The 20120-nt window shown below is 41.1% G+C and overlaps 1 protein-coding gene across 7 annotated transcripts in view; it reads right to left on the bottom strand.

The window, feature by feature from the left end:
- The window catches only part of LOC138758911 (zinc finger and BTB domain-containing protein 7A-like), a 167689-nt gene that overhangs the window by 119680 nt on the left and 27889 nt on the right, over nucleotides 1-20120 (bottom strand). For 4 of the 7 annotated variants that reach the window (XM_069928510.1, XM_069928507.1, XM_069928508.1 and 1 more), the window contains one exon: nucleotides 114-235. The exons of 2 other annotated variants lie outside the window; for them this stretch is intronic. In XM_069928510.1, coding sequence (XP_069784611.1) covers nucleotides 114-205 — 92 coding nt within the window. In that variant the 5' untranslated portion in view covers nucleotides 206-235. Of the gene's footprint in view, nucleotides 1-113; nucleotides 253-20120 lie in introns of all 7 variants that reach the window. One more of the 7 variants, XM_069928509.1, reaches the window with a different exon arrangement.

The raw sequence follows: 20120 nt of genomic DNA, 5'->3' as shown, positions 1-20120 counted from the left end.
TCCTGGCTGATTGGAAAGCAAGCCTGAGAAAGTGCCTTGAATAGGTCACCTGACGCGATTGGAGTAGGAAGTAACATTTGAGAGCAGAGAAATGTAAAAACAAAACTACTTACATTTTACGATTGACATTTCGCTTTCCTTGCTGGTTTTTGCAGTTGTTCTTTTTGTAATATTTCTGTTTCAATAACATGGACGAAGACATCATCGTGAACCAGCCAGAGGAGTTTAATTGTACCTGACAGTGCGAGGAAGCTATATTAACAGACACAAATTGACGCTAACTTAAAAACATGACAAAACTCCTCAGGCACCCAAAAGGAAAAAAGACAACCTTTCTTTTCTGGTACCAATTCAGGTTTCTTGCACTATAAGGTTCAGTAACTCCTCCCTGGCAGCACCTTGCGTGTTAATGATTGCATCTCCACTGGGGTTAATTTGGGATTCTTTTACTGTCGAGTCTCAGTGACTCCTCCCAGTCAATGCAGAAACACCCTTTAACACAAGGAAGCCTTTTCTTTCAGAGCTTTATTAAAAAAAAAGGCAGAAAATCTACAATCCCAGGCCGCAGTCCGAAATGCTTTTCTTTTTAAAAACTTATTCTGGCACGGTTGGAGTTTTATTTCAAAGAAGTGGGTAATCCCGTAGTGGTTGTGGGAAGGCAGGAACTTTACTCAAAAATGGGTTAAAGAGGCAAGCACTAGCTTGCTGCTAGCTGTCAGGCCTGTTATTGATTGGTGGGCTGGTCTGGTCTAAAATCATCGAGAAACATTGCTAACATTACAACATGACCTGAAGCACAAAAGATGATCAAGTGTGCGACCGGATTTGCTTGGGTACAGACACGATTGGCATTCAGTAATGATAATGTCCAAGTTTTTTTTTTAAAAACATTTTTGATCAACAAGCAGGGTGGGCTCACGCCCAGAAATAAACCAAAGTATACAAGCAATTGATGCTATTTAACTTTGCCCCTCCCTGCAATTCCTTTACCACTGTGGTTAAAGTGCAAGAAAGCTCTACTGTCTTTTTCCAACCGCCCCCATGTTTTAAAGGAGAAGCATGATCACAACGAGGACATTTCTGGCAAGCTCAGTTCCCCTGGATCAGCCTGCTCTGAGAACTAAGGCACCATGCTGCCCATTGCATGCTGCAGGCAGTTTCTGCTGCAGTTCCTTCTTTACCAAAGTCACCTTTGTATTCTGCAAAATATGAATACGTCGTTTCCTGCATAAACATCATACAATCCGCTGAAAGTCCTTTAAATGTTTAGAAACTTGGAGAGAGAATAGAAAGAACACCTTCTTCCCACCTAATATTTATGTCTTTTTTAAAGAAAGCACAGTCGCTGCGTTCCAGGAAATAATTCCCAATTTCCAGGAACGCAGTCTGTGTAAAAAGATCGGAATGGGAATAAGGACTCATTCCCACTCTGGTATTTTACCTCCTCGACCCCTACTAATTTTCACAGATCGCCTGCCGTCGAAACGGAACTGCCTTCAAAAATACCGTACATCAGGTATTGTACGGACTGATACAGATATTTGGAGTTTTGGTTGTTCCTGTGTGATTGGCCATTCCGGGAAGGACAGAAAAAAAATAATGCAAGTCCTCTGTTAAAAAAAAACATAACAGACTCTTTTCCCCCCCCTGATTAACGGGATCAAGCCATACAGGTATGCTTAATCTTTTCAACGGAGAACCAAACAATACGGAGTTTATCTACATTATGAGGAGGACATCTTATGCATTCATTTTATAAAATTAACAGCCTGTAATTGAGTTTCATTTCCCACAAAAATTTCACACCTGGACTTAATCCACATTACAAGATATCAAGAAGAAAACTGTAGAAGTAATTGGTTTAGTTCACCGAACCAGTAATGCATAATCTAGAGACACACAGGTGACTACAGATGGGTCAAGGAGCATTTGTGGTGAAAAAAATAGAATGATTGACATTTGAAGCTGAAAAGCTTTATCAAGACTGGTTAACTGTAGAAGAGAAGCCAATGCAAAAAGGATGGATGGAAGGAGTGGAATGAAAGCCCATGCAAAACTGGGAGGGGTGAAACATGATGGACACAGGCAATGGAGTGGCAGATACCAGACAAGGAAAGGGAAGAAAAAGCAAAGGGGTCAAAGGGAGGAAGACTAGTCACGTTGAGAGGGGTGGTGATTAGAGACAAAAGCTGCTTTCAGGTGCTCGGTCACAGATAATGCGCTGGCAGACCCGGCTGTTGCGGGAGTGCAGCTGGGATGTTCAGGTGGCCGCGGAGAAGACACCTTTCTGTCACCTGAACATGTCGGGCTGAAGGAGAGCTGTGTCCGAGCGAACGCCGGCTCCTGTGGACTGTGGCTGCAGTCCCATTGCTGCTTTCAGGTCCAACGGGGGATTCTCAGAGCCGGAGATTATACCTACAGGAGGAGGGTGAGGTAAGTGCTCCTCCTGGCCGGGTTCTCCACTTTCAGGTGGTTTCCCTCGACAGCCGCATTGGGGTAGAATAGGCGGCTTTACAGTCGAGTATTCTGGCCACCTGAAAGTGGCTAAGGGCTGCCCATGCTGGGGTCTGACAAGAGGTGAGAATCATAGTATGCGCTGGGTTCCAAATATTACTTCCACATGAGGCAAACATTCTTGTACACCTCCTCTAACCTCATCTACCACATTCAGTGCTTCCGATGTAGTCTCCTCTATTTTGGAGAGACCAAATGCAGGCTTGGGGACTGTTATGCACAGAATCCATTTGTAATGGCCATCTGAGCTCTGGCTACAACTCCCTTTCTCACATTGACATGTCTGTTCTGAGCATTCTCCACTGCCAGTGGCAGATTAACCATGAGGCTGAAGCCTAGGCACCCACCCCTCCCCTCCCCGAAGGTAAGGTGGCCTGTCACAACCACTAGTTCACCATTGTAAACACTTGTCAATATGGGCTCGCTTTAGTCCTGAGGCCACCTGCCAATCATGGCTCAAAAATTCCAAAGCAGACTCCGGAAACCTGGGCCACTTGTTCTTTTGAAAAGAGACTGGGGTGAACATTACAGAACTGTGATGTGGCCAATTTCACAGGCACCAGAAATACCCAGAAAGTCCACGCGAGCATGCATGGTGTTCTCCAACATCCTGACCGGCAGCCACCAGATGGGGGCAAGGAACCAGGGCAAGCTCCATGATATTCCACGGGCGTCTGCACGGGGCTGTGCCCTGCCCTTTTGGCCTGCGGGTTGGTTGGGGGGGGCACAATAACTCATTGGGGAGGGGGAAATGCCACCCCCCCATGACACCCGCCATGAACTGGTGTATTCACAGCACATGCGTGGTGGATAAATTTAGAATATTTGAAGGTATCACGCCCAATAGCTAATAAATGGAACAATTTCACTTAATTCTATTCAACAAAGGTGGTGGGGGGGGGGGGGGGCGCTTTATGAAAACTCAGCCTAGGGTCCAGGTGATAAACTAAGCCAACAGCACCTTGTATCCTGTAGGACAGTCCACAGAACGAAGAATTTTCTAATTTCAGGAATTCAGTCTCATGCACTTCTAATCTTCTTGTCCTAGTCTTTTTTGTCCCCTTTCCAATGCAACAGCCTCCCACCCCCTTTCTCTTCAGCTCCAAACCTCTCCCTCTGCATCTCCACAATGTTCTCTTTTTCCCCACTCACCCCCTCTCTTTGCATCACCATTCTCACCTTCTTTTCTTATCAGATCCCAACTCTGACAGGCTTTGTTTCCAATCATCCACTCCACCCCGTGCGACTAATTTTCCTCCACATGACCCCTTTGTTTTGCTTCCCTCTCTCTCTGTCTGGCACCCACCAATCATGGCGCCTTGTCCATCATGTTGCCCCACCCTGGTTCACCAATCCTATATGGGGCCCCTGTAACACCCTACCCTTCCCATCTGGTCTTCCTAGCATTATCATCTCTTCTATATTTAACTAGTCTTTGCCTCAAAACATTGACCTGTGGCAGCGCACACATTGGTAGTGGCAAACCGGCTCTGCTTGTTGCGCACGGTCAGCGGAGCAGCTGCGGCAAAGATGGTGCCGCTGGTCCTTCTCTTTTGGTACAGACGTACACGTCAGTGTGATGGAGTTCCCACATGCAAGCGGCGGGCTCAAGAGGATCTTAAAGGCTACAGCAAGAAACTCAAAGTAAACTAGTTGAGCTTAATGAGTTCACAGCCTGCTGTCTCAGTTCTTTTCGTGGTGCTCGCGTGCACACACACAACTACAGACCATTCTTTCTCTCCCCCCCCCCCCCCACCCTGGCTGATGCTGCTCAATCCGCTGAGTTCCTCCGATTAGTTCTATGTTTAGAATGCATAATCAGAACTAATTCTCCAGTGAAATGCCGAGGAAGTTGTGAACCATTGGAAAGTGGTGTTTTGTTTGACGAACCACTTTAACTATTTGCTGTCTCAGATGGAGGCAAGAAACCCAGTGATGTACCTTCCCAAAGCAGAAGAGTTTGCCCATGTTTCGGTGGTGGTGTTCAATCACGAAGACAGATTAGCCTAGTAATTTAACATGTTGCTGTACTTACAAAACAACCGATGTGTTTCTTACAATGCAAGTGATTACACATGAAAAAAATTTAATTAGATGCAAAGGCGAAAGTATCCTAACATTATACAAGGATTTAGATAAATGAAAGTCTTAACTTTTCAAATTAATTGTTCAAAACAATTAAATTAACCTAACTTGTTCTGAAGCTGTATTGTTAACAGGTTTCCTCCCCCCACCCCACCCAACCACACATGGATACTTTAAATTAGTATGAATAAGATTCCCCCTGCCCGCCCCCCCCCCCCCCACCACCTCACCAAACAACATGGATACTTTAAATCACTATGAACAAGTCTTAACAGAAGGAACAAATTAAGATTTTGCAATATATTCACATTGCACTTAACCCAGTGGGAGCAAAGTACGTGTCAAACTAACATAAAATAGGCTAATGAATTGCTGGTCTGTTTTTACACCCTGTTGAAGTCAGCCTACTAATTCTCTGACCATTCTGCGCAAACACAGAATACCAGTTCTTCCCAACATTCCTGGGTCTGGGAGCAAACTGGTGGAGCTCTCACCACTCTTAAATGCTGTTGAAATAGTCAAGAATCCAATTGAAAGTAATCAATGTGCTTTACTGACTCAACCTGTGCAACAACGAAAGCATGGTGAATTATTAAAGAGAATTATATTGTGCTCTTGTCAAATTAATATTTAGTATGGTAAGTTCCAAGTTAGTCACACGAGAAACTGTCCAGTCTCCAAAGGCAGGGCAGTACCATTGGTGAACAACAGCTATACATAGTCTGGAAGGTATCTACAAGGATCTGGACCCTATGGCTACAAAGATGTGCTTTGAGTCATACAAGAATCACATGATGTTGTCAGTTCAGTCCCCTGATATTCCAGAGTCAGTGTGAGGTTCAAAAATTGTTTCTCTCTCAGGATTTCTGCTCCCACCACTGGCTTTCACCTGTTCCCCAGGACCAGCTCTGTCAGGGAACAACTATCTCCAGTGCAACACTGTTATTAGAAGCTGGCCATAGCAGAGCTCACAGTGTGTAAGATGAGCGGGGTGGGATGCCAGTCTCCACCACCTGGGGGACCTCAGTTCCAGAGCTCACAGTATGTGTGAGACGAGTGGTACTCCAGCTTCCACTACCTGGAGGCTGGCTTGGGAAGCATAATGTAGTTGCGTGAAATGCATGGAATACAAAGTAAAACCAAGAAGCATCAGGGTTTGCAAAATATTCTTTTAGTGATTGCCATTCTGTTAAATTTTCCAGCACAGCAAAGGGATTTTATGTTGAGATCTTCACGAGTTTTATTTGATATTTTATGTTTAGTCAAGCACTGTTATTTAACCTTGAAATAACTGTGAATGTTATCAATTTTTTGTATTTATTGTCCCTTATTAAATTTTAATTTAGTATACTATTTAAAAAAAAACAACTACAATAAAGAAAGCATCTGTTCGGCAGCAGCAAGTTGAAATTTCGGTGCATATGTACATTGCACAACGTATGTGACAACAAACTCATATTGGCGGTAATGAAAGAAATTACAGTCAATTGAATGGCCATGCACAACAAAGTTGGGTTAATGCATTCAAGATCAGTTCCTTGTTGTAATCCAAAGCACTAGATTTAATCCTTTCATCATAGGGAGACATCATAATTTTTGGAGGCACAATTCCCAAGGGTGTGAGGCAGAGGAGTGCAGAGTCATTTATCTTGGTAGAGAGAACAATGCAAGACCAAATAATACAATGAAATAGAATTCAGTTCAGAGAAACCTCAAGGTCAACTCACAAACCTCTGTGAGGTGCTAAAAATACATGGGGAACCCAAAGCAACAAAGTTATTACAAAACATGCTGAAAACATAGAAAGTAAAAAAAGGAATCTAATGTTTCTGGCCTGGGTGCTTTGTCAGGTTATCATTTTTTAAAATATATATTTGTGTCTCTCCAATTTAGGTCACCACACTAGCAAAGATATCAATGTGTTAGAAAGGAAGAGATTTACCAGGAGATCAGAAACCAGTGATTTAATTTAAGTGGCGAGACCAGAGATTCTTCTTGCAAAAGAGACTGCTAAGTGGGGCGGGGGGCGGGGAAGGTTTGATAGGGCAGTAGGTGGGGGTTAGCGCAACGTCTTTACAGCGCCAGTCATTGGGACCGGAGTTCGAATCCTGCGCTGTCTGTAAGGGGTTTGTACGTTCTCCCCGGGTCTGCATCAGCGGCTTCAGTTTCCTCCCACTGCTCGAAATATACCAGGGCTGTTAGTTAATTGGGTGGCACGGAAATGTGGGCCAAAATGGCCTGTTACCGTACTGCAAGTCTAAATTTTAAAAAAATTTAGATTTTGAAATGTTTTCCAGAGACAGAAGGATTGAGATCCAAAGATTGCAAAATAAGAGGTCGAAAAATGAGAGATTAAAATAACATTATTTGGAGAATTAGGATCTGGAATTAGGTCTGAAAGGATGGTAGGAACAAATACTAATTACAAAAGAGAACTGAACAAATACTTTCAAAACCAAAAAAAAGGCACATTAGGCAAAGAACAGGAGAGTGGGATATTCTTCAGAGTAGGATGTTGATCACGTTGATCTATCTCCCTAGTGACTGGATACCCAGATGACACTCTGCAGGGCATAAAGGTCTTTTGAGGTTAGTCAGTGCCAATGCAACTGATCCCCACTGACTAGTAATGACTTCAGGAGGGATTAGATGAGAAAATGAAACACTGTAAAATTTAAAATCAGAGAGGCCATTCCATATAACCGTTTTCGGAGCAGAAACAGGCCATGTCGGCCCTTCAAGTCCACACCGGTTCAATAGAACAACTCCAGTAGCTCAACCCTCCTGTTCTCCGCCCATAACCCTCTAACCCCCTCACCTCCATGTACACATCCAACCTTCTCTTAAATGACAGAAGGGACTCTGCCGCAATTATCTCATTCGGAAGATCATTCCATTCTGCCACCACTCGCTGAGTAAAAAGGACACCTAATATTTCTCCTCAAGTTTTGCCCCCTTACCCTTAACTCATGCCCTCTTGCTCCAACCTCCCATACCCTCAGCACCTTAAAGGTATTAAGATCTTACTGTTAACTCCATCTTAATTCCTTCCACTAGATCACATTGCAAATATCCTTGCTGAACAATCCATCAATCTCAGTGATAGATTTTTAATTGGTCTCACCAATTTGAAAAAAAAAATCCAGAATCCCAGGACTCGGTGTGGAAAAGTTCTTTCTGATTTTGCCTTCAATATGGTTAAGATAACCAAGGGATACTTTCCTTTGTGACCAAGTCACAAAGAGGAGGAAGATCATTCTAGAACTGTACGAAGAGTTAGGCCACAACTAGAGTATGCAACAGCACAAGGGATGGTTCAGAGAAGATCAACATTGATGATGTTAGAGCTGGAGAGGTTAATGTTTCTTTGACAGAGGAACCCAAGAGGAAAATTTATGCTAGGAATAAAATTGAGACTCCAAATCAAAGTGAAAGGAAGGACAGATTTTCCTTTGCAGCAAAATAAAAATGGAAAAGATCAGATTGAAGATACAGGTGAAAGAGTTAGATGTGTCTAAATATGTTCATGCAATAGCTGTCAAGGTCCAGCACTGACAATCCTAAGGACAAGCACTCATAGATTTATTTGAAAAGTACTTGGATAATAAGCAAGTAACCTGGAGCTGAAGAGTGGGGTTAGTCCCCACAGTTCTCATTTTGGCAGGAATAGACACAGTAAGTCAAATAGCTTTAATGGCGAGCTCTCATTTTGAAATGATTCACCTTGCTTTGAACTACCCACAATAAAAAGTCTCTTATTATCTGGAATATCAAATTATTTAATTCATTTTGAACACCTCACCTCGATCACCCTTTATTCAAAATATATACATATAATTTCCGTAAGATGTCTTCACAATGCAATCCTTGATGTCCTGGAACTACTCTGGTAAATCTGAACCGCATTCTACCCTCTTCAAACTCAATATCGTAAAACCTTTGTTACCTGGCAAAATAAAATCTTGGAATATAAATAGGCTCACAATAGCAAGTTTAAAATTAGCCCTTTTCACTGTTAGGTCCCCAATCATGCAACATGCAGTCTCAATCAAGCGGAAAATTCTCTTATCTACCAATCCCCAATGGTGGTAGATACCAGGGTTTTTTACTCTACATCTTTACTAAATTGTGTATCCCAAAGCTGTTTACAATGTTAACAATGGGACTCAATTGGAAATTTGTACAATTCTGAAACAACTTTCTGTTAGCTCCCTGACAAAGGCTAATATTCAATTAGCCTTGATAATAATAAAAGTAAATTAGCATTATCATGTTGGCAGAATCACCAACAATAATGAGGAAGTGTACAGGAGGGAGATAGGTCAGCTCGTTGAATGGTGTAATGATAACAACCTTGTGCTCAACGGCAGCAAAACCAAGGAGATGATTGTGGACTTCAGAAGGGAGTCAGGGAAACACGACCCAGTCCTCATCGAGGGCTCAGTAGTGGAGAGGGTCAAGAACTTCAAATTCTTGGGTGTCAACATCTCCAAGGATTGGTCCTGGAGGCTTCTCCTTGATGCAAATCACAAAGAAGGCTCGCCAGCAGCTATACTATGTGAGGTGTCTGAGGAGATTCACCGGTATGTCACCAAAAACTCTCAAAAACTTCTACAATTGTATGGTGAAGAGCATTCTTGCTGGTTGCATCATTGCCTGGTATGGAGGCACCAACTCTCAGGACAACAATAAATTCTAGAGGGTTGTTAACTCGGCCTGAGACATCATAGGCACCAGACCACTCCATCGAGGACATCGAGATGAGGTGGTGTCTTAATAAAAAGTCTCTATCCTCAAAGAGTCTCGTCACCCAGGCCCTCTTCACTCTGCTACCATCAGTAAAAAAGGTACAGGAGCCTAAAGGCGAGCACTCAACAGCACAAGGACAGCTTATTCCCCGCTGCCATCAGATTCCTGAATAATCAATGAACCAAAGACACGACCTTACTTTTCATCCACTATTTTTTCATAGTAACCTTGTAAAATGATTATAATATGAATGTTTGCTCTATGATGCTGATTCAAAAAAACATCACCTTTCATGACAAAAGATTCTGATTACAGAAAGGCTTCACATAAAAGGAATATCTACCTGAAAATATTATGACTGCCCCTTAAGTTCACATTTTCCTTTCTTTTTCAATCTCTTTGTTTTTTTGGGGGGAAAAAAAAAAATCAAAATATAATGTTCAGGTCAAGATAAAATAGAATTACAAATAATAAATAATGATAAACAAGATACGCATGATTCATGTTCCAGATGAAAAAAGGTTAAAAAAAAACATCTATTGGTAATCTAATTTCTAATCCCAACCTGAGCGATTGGACAGGCGTCTACTACTAAATTTGTTTAAAAAAAAACAAAAGAAATTGATCTATAAATTTTGAAAATAGTTGAAAAAACAACCCAAAGAGAAGAAAATGTAATACTTGTTGTAGTAGTTGAACACCTAATTTTCTCCAGAGAGAGGGATGCCAACAAATCCAAAAATCATTGTGTATACGTAGGAGGGACAACATCTTTCCACTGCAGAAGAATGAGCCTTTCTAGCAATCAGGGAATCTTTTAAGATCATATTTCCAATGATCATATATCCTTTTTGGTTTCTGTTTATCCAAGTTGAAGCTGCCCATTTATATAAATTTTTTGCAGCTCCAAGCCATTTTATATAACACTCCTCGAACATTCAGCACCTTGCAAAAGATGAAGAAATGCAGGAGGTAGGAAAGGAAGCTGGAATCAGTACTTATGGCAAAAAAAAACTCCAGAGGGTAGGGAAAAGGTCAGGAAAATGCAGGCCCTCGTGAAACAGGAAACAAGCAATAATCTCATCCAGATCAAAATTCATAATGGGACAAAAGAACCTGACAATATTTTCCTCAATGGGTGATGGGAAATTATATTGGAGTTGATGAGATACAGAGGGCTGATACAGGCTCAAGATTTATGGCATTGTTACGCTTAGAGACTTTAAATAGTTGGGCCTGTGAAGAGAACATCTGAGATGACTATATAACCAAGCAGTTCCCAATGGCAGTAGGAATAAAAGATTAAATGAAATTGACAATTCTTTCAAAAATAGAAATAATCCGTTTTTATTTCAGACAGAATATCTATCATCTCAGGGTGGAGGGGGTTCAAAACAGTGAGAGGGGTTCACATGAACCATGCAAACATATGAAAGGATCGAAGTTTGTTTTCCTTCACTGGAATCTAGAACAAGAGATGTGGGTTTGGGGAGCTATGATATTTACATCAGGAAGGGTTTCTTCATTCAGAAACTAACTTTCCTTCCAGCGATGAGAAATGGTGGGAAAAAAATCTACGTGCATACACATTACAAAGATTCTGTATCAAAAGGATCACAGTGGGGCTTAGTACCAAAACAGAAAGAGGCCTCATTGCCAAATCGTAGCCTGAAATTTAGCACCTCTAGGTTTAAGAACAGTTTTTTTTTCTCCAACAACTATCAGGCTCTTGGACTTGACCATAAACTTCTGGAACCACCAAAAGATTTGTCTGCACTCTTGAAATTTTTTTTGGCACTGATACAACTACGAACATTTATCTATCCTTTTAGATTTACCATTTTTCTTCTGTCTCACGGCACACTGTGATAATTTAGTTTATACTACTGTAGTTGATGTATCTCATGGTCGCCACAACAAATTTGAGATAACTTTATTAAATCAATGTTAACTCCTCACTTGATCTGGACCAGTAGTTAAATGACTGATCCATTTTTCTCATCTTCTAATCCAACAGGACCTCAAGGAGAGCAAGAGATTACAGATAGTGTTGAAATACAATTCTTCCACTCCACTTTGGGCATACTTTAATGGACACATATCAATGGATATAGATCAGATGAGGTCACAGATTTGCTTAAACTCACTAATTGAGTAGGCTTTAAATTTTTTAGAAACATAGAACATTACATCACAGAAAAAGGCCTCTTTGGCCCTTCTAGTCTGTACCGAACCTTTTGCCTAGTCCCACTGACCTACACCCAGACCATAGCCCACCATACCTCTCTCCCATCCATGTACCTGTCCAAATTCTTCTTAAATGTTAAGACTGAGACCAGTCACCATTTTAGCTGGCAGCTCGTTCCACACTCCCACCACTCTGTGTGAAGAATTTCCCCCTCATGTTGCCCCTAAACTTTTCCCCTTAACCCATGTCCTCTGGTTTGTATCTTATCTACCCTCAGTGGAAAAAAGCCTATCTGGATTTACTCTGTCTATCCCACTCATAATTTTGTATTCCCTTTTCAAATTTCCCCTCATTCTTCTACACTCCAGGGAATAAAGTTCTAACCTGTCTAACCTTTCCCTGCAACTCAGTTCCTTTTTTTTTTTTTTTTAAATTTTCAACTCAGTTCCTGAAGTCGGGGCAACATCCTAGTAAATCTCTGCACTCTTTCCAACTTATTGATATCTTTCCTGTAGTTAGGTGACAAAAACTGCATACAATACTCCAAATTTGGACTCACTAATGTCTTATTCAACTTTAGCACAACATCCCAACTCCTATACTTAAAACTTTGATTTATGAAGGCAAATATGCCAAAAGCTCTCTTGACAACCTTTTCCACTTGTGATGCCACTTTCAGGGAATGATGCATCTGCAGTCCCAGATACCTCTGTTCTACTGCACTCCTCAGTGCCCTACCATTCACCGTGATTGTCCTTTCTTGGTTTGTCCTTCCAAAATGCAACACCTCACCCTTGTCTGCATTAAATTCCATCTGCCACTTTTCATCTCATTTTTCCAGCTGGTCCATAACCCATCGCAAGCTTTGAAAGCCTTCTTCACTAACCACACACCTCCAATTTTAGTGTCAGCAGCAAACTCTGTTTCTTGAAAAACTCCATTCCAAGAAACAAATATTCTATCTATTGAATGCATCTAAATGAGGCTCTACCTCCAGAAGGTAGCTGACATCATTAAAGTCCCCTTTCATCTTGGTTGCAGCCTCTTCTTGCCATTACCTTTGGATAGAAGGTACACAAGCCTAAAGACCAGCACCTCTAGGTTCAAGGATAATTTCCCCACCCCCCCCCCCACCCACCTCCCCCCCACCCACCTCCTCCATGATTATCAGGCTCTAGAACCTCCCCTTGTTACACTATCCAGGAACTGCTCCAACACAACAAAAAGATTATCTGCACTGTTGCAAAATCCATTTGTTTTTGCACTCGGGTAACTGAATACAATTTATTTATTATCTCTTCTTTATTTAATTAAACATACTATTATAGCGGTTTCTTTCTCCTCCCCCTCCCCCCAACCAAAGTACCTGATTCGCTGCAGGAAGCGAGACTTTTGGTCCATAAGTACATTGTACAATGTGCATGATAAACTCTATCAATTGTGCTCAGCAGAATCAAACTGCATTGTGTCAGTCTATAAACTGTCAGTGATAAAGAGGTACAAGGACTGCTTAAAGAAATCTCTTGGTGCCTGCCACATTGACCACTGATATCGCCTCCAACCGTGCATCTTGGCGCCTCACAGTTCGGCGGGCAGCAACCTCCTTTGAAGAAGACCGCAGAGCCCACCTCACTGACAAAAGGCAAAGGAGGAAAAACCCAACACCCAACCCCAACCAACCAATTTTCCCCTGCAACCGCTGCAACCGTGCCTGCCTGTCCCGCATCGGACTTGTCAGTCACCAACGAGCCTGCAGCAGACGTGGACATACCCCTCCATAAATCTTCGTTCGCGAAGCCAAGCCAAAGAAGAAAGATAAAGCAAAATAAAACCCACACACACACAAGAGGGGATCGAGGTTCATGGCGACTTTGAAATCTTGGTTAGAAAATGCCCAGCTATGATCCCAAACTTCTGTTCATGTAGATGATTCAACAGAGGTGCACTACCATCATCTTCAGTGCCTCAGTATAGGGAGAAGTGACAAGTAGCACCAGGAGAGAGAGGGATAAAAATAAGAGGACTGATTTCTGATTGTTGTCACAGATATTTGTCAGGGCATGCATATTTAAGGTAAGAGCAAATGTAAAATGTTCAACTGTATAAACTTAACTTTCCCTGAAGCTTATTGTGTAGATAATTTGCAAGCAACAAATTACCACATACAAAAAAAAACCGAAACAGTTTATCTATTTTAAAGATTGTTAGAGTGGGCCAAAAAAAAAAACCCCGCTTAATCAGTCAGGTGGGTTTTCACATCTCTCTGCGACTCCTCCAAATGAGAAATTGGTATTAATGTGGGGAGAATGCAGTGGGTTGGGATAGGATTAGTGTACAAAAAAAAATTAATTGGGTGCCTGATGGTTGGCGCAGACAGTGGATCAAAAGACCTACTTCAGTCTCTCTCTCTCTACATCTTCATGCCTCTCCAAAATTGGGCCTTGTTTAACTTCCACCCAAGAAGGCTGATGGTTTTAAGTCTGATGACTTATTCACAAGATGACACAAATGTAGTGCTCCTTTAGTACTGCACTCAAGTTCCAGTCTAGGTTAGCTCTTTGAGGATTAACGGTAGAATGTTAATTGATGATCTTCCAACTTGCAGGCAGGACCTCCCTACTGAGCAACTGGTCACAGCTTAGGAGGACAGTGTGAGGCTGTCAATGAGAGTCACATGCATATGCCTTTACATATGGGACCAGAACAGATGTGGGGGAAAATGGAAAATATTATCCATTATTTGGCAAATCGCTGTTGGGTGAATGCAAGATTGCCTCATGGTTTAAGTAAATTAGCAATAAATTGATAAAAAATATTGGGGTGGCACACAGGATTGATACAGACTGACAAATGTGGACAAAAAACATCATTCAGATGCATTTCAATGACAATGAGAATCAGAAAAATCAGACAGGTTTGACCACCTTGCTGTTCACAGCACTTCTCATCTTTTGTAAGTGGCTGGTTTAGGCTTAACCCTACCAGATCCACCCAACTTCACTGAAAAGTTCCAAATTCTAAAACTGCTTTTGATTCATCTCCTAGAATCATTATATAGTTTACAATTGCCACACCTCCCTCATAATCCAAAATTATAGAGGCCTTTCATCTCTGACATTCATTTCAGCTTCAATATTTCAATTTACAAACCCAATTTGAATTGCAAAACAACGTTATGGCTCTTTATCAGACTGTTCTCAGCTTGCATCGAGTTATAATAGGAAATTCCTGGCCACGGGCTCATGGACAATGAAGTAACAATACATGTCTAAATACGCAGAATGTGTAAATTTGAGGGAAACTTAAGACACTCTGACGTTCCACAGCACTGCAGCTTCTCTTTTTGGTGGCAGAGGTGTGCAGGGAGAAGGACTGTACAACATTCTTTGTCCATGCCCCCCTTTGGACTCTGCTCAAAGTTTATGGGCTTCCTTCCCTGTGAATCAGCCAAGTTCTGTTGGCTTTTTCTGTAATTCTCTCCTTCCTACATGATTCAGTCCATGGGTAGGCCCCCCTTGAGAATGGTAGCTCTAGTGCGACCTATGAGTAATGCAACACTGACAACGAGAGTGAATCCAGGCAAGTATTTCACCCCTTGCACAAACATAAATGGCTAAAATGCTCCAACGCTTCAGGAGATAAAGGCACGTTGCTCAGCAGGCATTGCTTTAATGTGGCTTGTTCAGTTAAGCTTCTAAATTATGAGCAGATGTTCACAGTTCTGAACTTCGCATTAGTTGTGACAACAGGAGCTGGATGTATTCTCAGTTATAAACAGTAGGCAACATTCATTTTCTTTGAAGAACAAAGATGATTTTAAGGTGAGTGAATCCTAATAACATTACTGAAACAAACAAATCAGCTACTCATTTGCCTGAATAATTTTTATGGGCCGTTACCAATATAATTTGTCTATCACGTCCTGCAGAAAATTTATTTGCTTCTTTGGAGAAGCAGGTCAGGTCAAGCAATGCATCAGGCCGATCCTATGTCGAGGCTAAAGTGGGAAGGGGAGATAGCAAGCATAAAAAGGAAGGGGGTAGGGTGTCCAACCTAGTCTACTGGATTCGGCGGGGCTTCGTCAACACTGGTGCGACCATACACAGATTAGTCAACTGCGTCATGTAGTCTTGATGTCATTGGATGCCCCTGAAACTCCCAGTTGCCAGCCATTATAATTTCCCTCATTATTCCCACACAGACAAGTCTATCAATGGCATCATCCATTGGCAGGGTGAGGCCAAATGTAAATTTGAGCAACAACATGTTAGCCTAGAACCCAACAACAAGAACATGTTTTCCAAGTTTAGGGAATCTCATCCCGATCTGCTTCCATTAATCCCATCTCTCCTTTACCTGGTCCCATTCTACTTTTCTCAACATTACCCCACCCCTTCAGTGGTTTCCTCCCCTACTTGTTTCTCCTCCTCTCCCACCTTCTCATGGTCCCTCCCTATTCTATCTATCACTCCTTCCCACTTTAGTCTCCACAATGGGTCCTGACCCAAAACACAGCTATTTCTCTCCAAGGATGCTACTTGATCTGCTGAGTCCCTCCAGCTTCACTTTGTCCATTCAAGATTTCAGCATCTGCAGTTCTCAAGTTTCTGTTTCTTTTTAAAAAAATCATACTGTATATATACACACTTGACCCATTGGATAGAAGTGCAGCCAGTAACAGGTGCAAGACAAACTTTGCATAGCTGCTTGCAGATCCTGTTGACTTGTTGACAGACAAGTGTTGGAAAGTGTTATCATGAACATAATATCGTAATGAAGTGTGAAGTATCCAAGGTGCCGTGGACTATAATAGGTAGGGACACACTAGATCATTTCCATATATAGGTAGTTGTATAACTGTGGTGATAGAGGTGAGTTCTTTAGCTTTTCTGCACAATTTTTTTTCTTCATCCTTCATATCGCTCCTTTTTTTTTACAATAAGCGACAGAAAATAGGGGCATTTAAATAATTCCCACTTCTCGCATAGTTCCAAAAATAAAGAATATACAAGATAAGGGTATAATATTGGTTACAACAGTGACCAAGAATTTTGCTTAGTTAAAACATTAGAATCTATGTATTATAAAATCAGAGAGCCTTTTTTTAAAAAAAAAGGAAAGATGTTGAGTTAACATCTTTTGAACCCAAAATCTAGATTACCAGATCCAAATCATACCTTAAATCAAAATCTAAAATCTAATTCTAAAATTGTAACTCAACAGAAACAGAGAGAGAAAAATCATTGCCCAGAATGGACATCTTTAGGGAATTTATGGCAGTAGTGTAATTAGAAATTGAGTGTTTGGCTGTAAACACTTGAACATGAAACATTACAGTACAGGCCCTTCAGCCCATGATGTTGTGCCGACTGATAGAAACCTTCTCAACAACTAAACCTTCCCTACCTTACACCCATAACCCTCCATTTTACTTGTATCCACGTGTCTTTTAAAAGTCCTCATTCTATCAACCTCAAGAGTAAAAAAAACTTACCCATTTAGTCTCCCCTAAATTTTCCTCCCCTCATCTTGCACAGATATAGAAAAATATTCAATAAACTCATGCACTTTCTACACTGGAAATGAAGATTCATGCTTGATCAAGCGGCAGCCAAATCCTTCTATATATGTGAGCTAGATTTACAAAGTATTTTAAATAGGATATCTGACAACTTTGCATGCAAGTGTAAATAGGAAAAATAGTTCACCTCCCGAGAATGACAAATTGCCTGGTATCTCATTTAAAAACAAGATGATCTAGTGTCAAGAGGGACAGTGCAAGCTTGTCAGTATGTGAGTCACATACAAGTACCTTTACCTATGGGACCAGAGCCCAAATCAAACCCAGGCTCAGAGACTGGCAATGCAGGCCAGCCCTGTTCACTCGGTGGTGGGCCCAGCTGATGCAGCAAAACAAACAATTCTATCAGTTGAAACTGAGTATAGACCCTTCATTGGGTTGGAAAGATAAGCAAGTCTCATTGTGGAACAGAACAAAATAAAGAACAGCAGAAAGAGAGAAAAAAGCAGACATCAATGTATCGAAAGCACTCTCTCTTGTCACACAGCAGTTAATGGATTTCATAGGGTGGAGCAGGGCGGAGGTCCAAACAGGTTTTGTACAATTAAAAAGGGCTAGGTTAAATAAAACACAACAAAAATCTGAAAATAAAGCATTAAAGACCAACATGACAGAATAGGTGAAGAAAAAAAATGAGTAAAGGCTTCAAATTTTCCATTGGAAAACAACATGGAAAGACTTCAAAATAGAAGAGATTAAATGTTCAGTTTACAGGAAGAACAGGTAAGAAAATGGAAGAAAATAATGAGATACATTTGACATTTGCAATTAAAACAAACTGTTCTAAAGAGAAGGGCAGAGAAAAAGTGCTGACGGACTAATTATGTGGGGGGAAAAATAACAACTAGGAAAAGAAGCAATGCAAATATTGTTTTAAAATATATTTACTTTTAAATATGTTTAGCGGCCAAAGAAGTAGTAGAGGCTGCATCATTAAACATATTTAAGTCAGAATCTTTGCAAAGTAGGGTTGTGGGAAGGGGTGGGGGGAAGGCGGGAAGATGGAGTGGAATCCATGGCTACATCAGCCATGATCTTATTGAATGGCAGAGCAGGTTCAATGGCCCAGATGGCCGACTCCTGCTCCTAGTTCTTATGTTTTTATATTGAGATCATGGCTGAATTCTTGGGATACAATTGGGTTGATTTGTGGCTGATTAAACTTTTTTTAAAAATCACATTCTGAAATCAAGGTTCTTCACCCTCCAGCAGCGTTTCATCCTCCCCTTGCCCATCTTACTCTATCTCCAATAACTTAGAAGTATATTAATTCAGCATTGTCAAACACATGAAGCGCAGTAAGCAAACTATTTTAACAAAAAAGATCGTACAAGACACAAAACCACGAAGGCGAGGACTAAGTTTCCAAGTTTTCTTTAAAAAAAGATCTGAAAATTGAAGTCGCTAATCAATTTGCACTGAGCACAAGTTGGGCGAGACGTGGGGATCAGCCCGAGTTACGTCACACTTCATTACTGGTTAAGGTCTAAAAGACAAATGGTCAAACTTAGCAGGGAGGTTTCTAAAAATAGATTCAAAATGCGCATCAACCAATAGAATACTCTTCATTTGGACTGCAGCCATGGGCAGCATCATTCAAAAAGACAACCCAGTTAATCACTACCTATACACCGCCAAATAATCCTTTCTCTGCCAATATGTACCACATCAGTAGCCTTAGCTCCAGCACAAACCAATCCCACAAATGGTAATCTTATATTCAAGGTTATTTGAAGCAATAAATGCTCATAATGTTCATTCTGTCTCCTTTAAAGATTGGTCAAAAGTAAGCCTGCATTGGAAGCATAGGATGTTTCTTCATGAAGCGGAAACAGGCCATGTTGGCCTTTCGAGTCCGCACCGGTTCACTGATTTTGTACCAGCTGCAATTCATTTTACCTGTAATAGCATCAAGTTCCAAAACCAACACTGTTTATGGGGGTCCAATAACTGATGCCACACAGGGAGATAGCTGCTGTCAACATTGGGTATTTTTGTCTTTTAGTTTTAAAAAAAAGTTCAGAGGAGATTCCACAAAATCAATCTTCCAGTAGTAATTAAATGGAGCTTATTTTGGACCAACATTTATTTATTGCTTAAAGTAAAATAAGAGCTCTTTAATCAACAGATGCTGTCAAGCAACAGTGACATCATCACATGGTGACCATAGGCTGGTAAAGATCATGCCAAATAATTGTTTGAAACTTGCTTTCCTGGGTAGACAGAATGATACATTGGAAATGACATTAGTTATCTCTATTTTAAAGGAATAAAATTTTTTGCGAAGACAAGAAGTCATGAACAAGCCTGTATATATTGTCTACCCCTAGTCACTGTAGATTAAAGATTTGAAGACCTCTTTAACCCTTTTTTCCTCAAATCTAGGGTTTCTTAACAACTGTCTTCGTGCATCCAGACCACCCTATAGATGATCTCAAAAGCAAACGCTGTATTTTTTTTTGCCCCAAGATTATCCAGCATCTAAAGACCTGGAAACAGTGGGTTTGCAGTGTTGGTGAACAGAGAAATTAACAATTCTGCTCAATGACCTTTCATCTTGGCCTTCAGCTTCTCCCTCAAATGACTACTTTCCTACTTAAGCAAGTGTAATGTTTCTTTTAATTGTAAGAAAGAGAGTTGGGTTATTTTAAAACAACTGCACTTTATTAATCTTAACCGCACATTCAGGACCACATGGAGGCATCCATCTTGAATCCAACCGAAGCTGCAACAAACTAGTCTCCGATTCCATCTAGTGGACAGGAAGATCATTAGCACTCTACCATTACAGTAAGCAATGCACGTCAAGCAGAGTAGTTAAGCATGGGAGAGGAAAAATTTACAATGAGTGTTACAGCATGGAAACAAGTCCTTCTGTCTAATATTTCAATGCCAAGCTAGTCCCATTTACCTGCTTTTGGTCCTTGTCCTTTTAAACCTTTCCTGGTATCTGTCTAAATGTTTTTCAAATGCTGCTGTTGTTCTCACCTCTACTACTTCCTC

This window comes from Narcine bancroftii, chromosome 3 (assembly GCF_036971445.1).
Source record: "Narcine bancroftii isolate sNarBan1 chromosome 3, sNarBan1.hap1, whole genome shotgun sequence".
In the NCBI taxonomy this organism is placed as follows: Eukaryota; Metazoa; Chordata; class Chondrichthyes; order Torpediniformes; family Narcinidae; genus Narcine; species Narcine bancroftii.
This window is presented reverse-complemented; position numbering and strand designations above follow the sequence as displayed.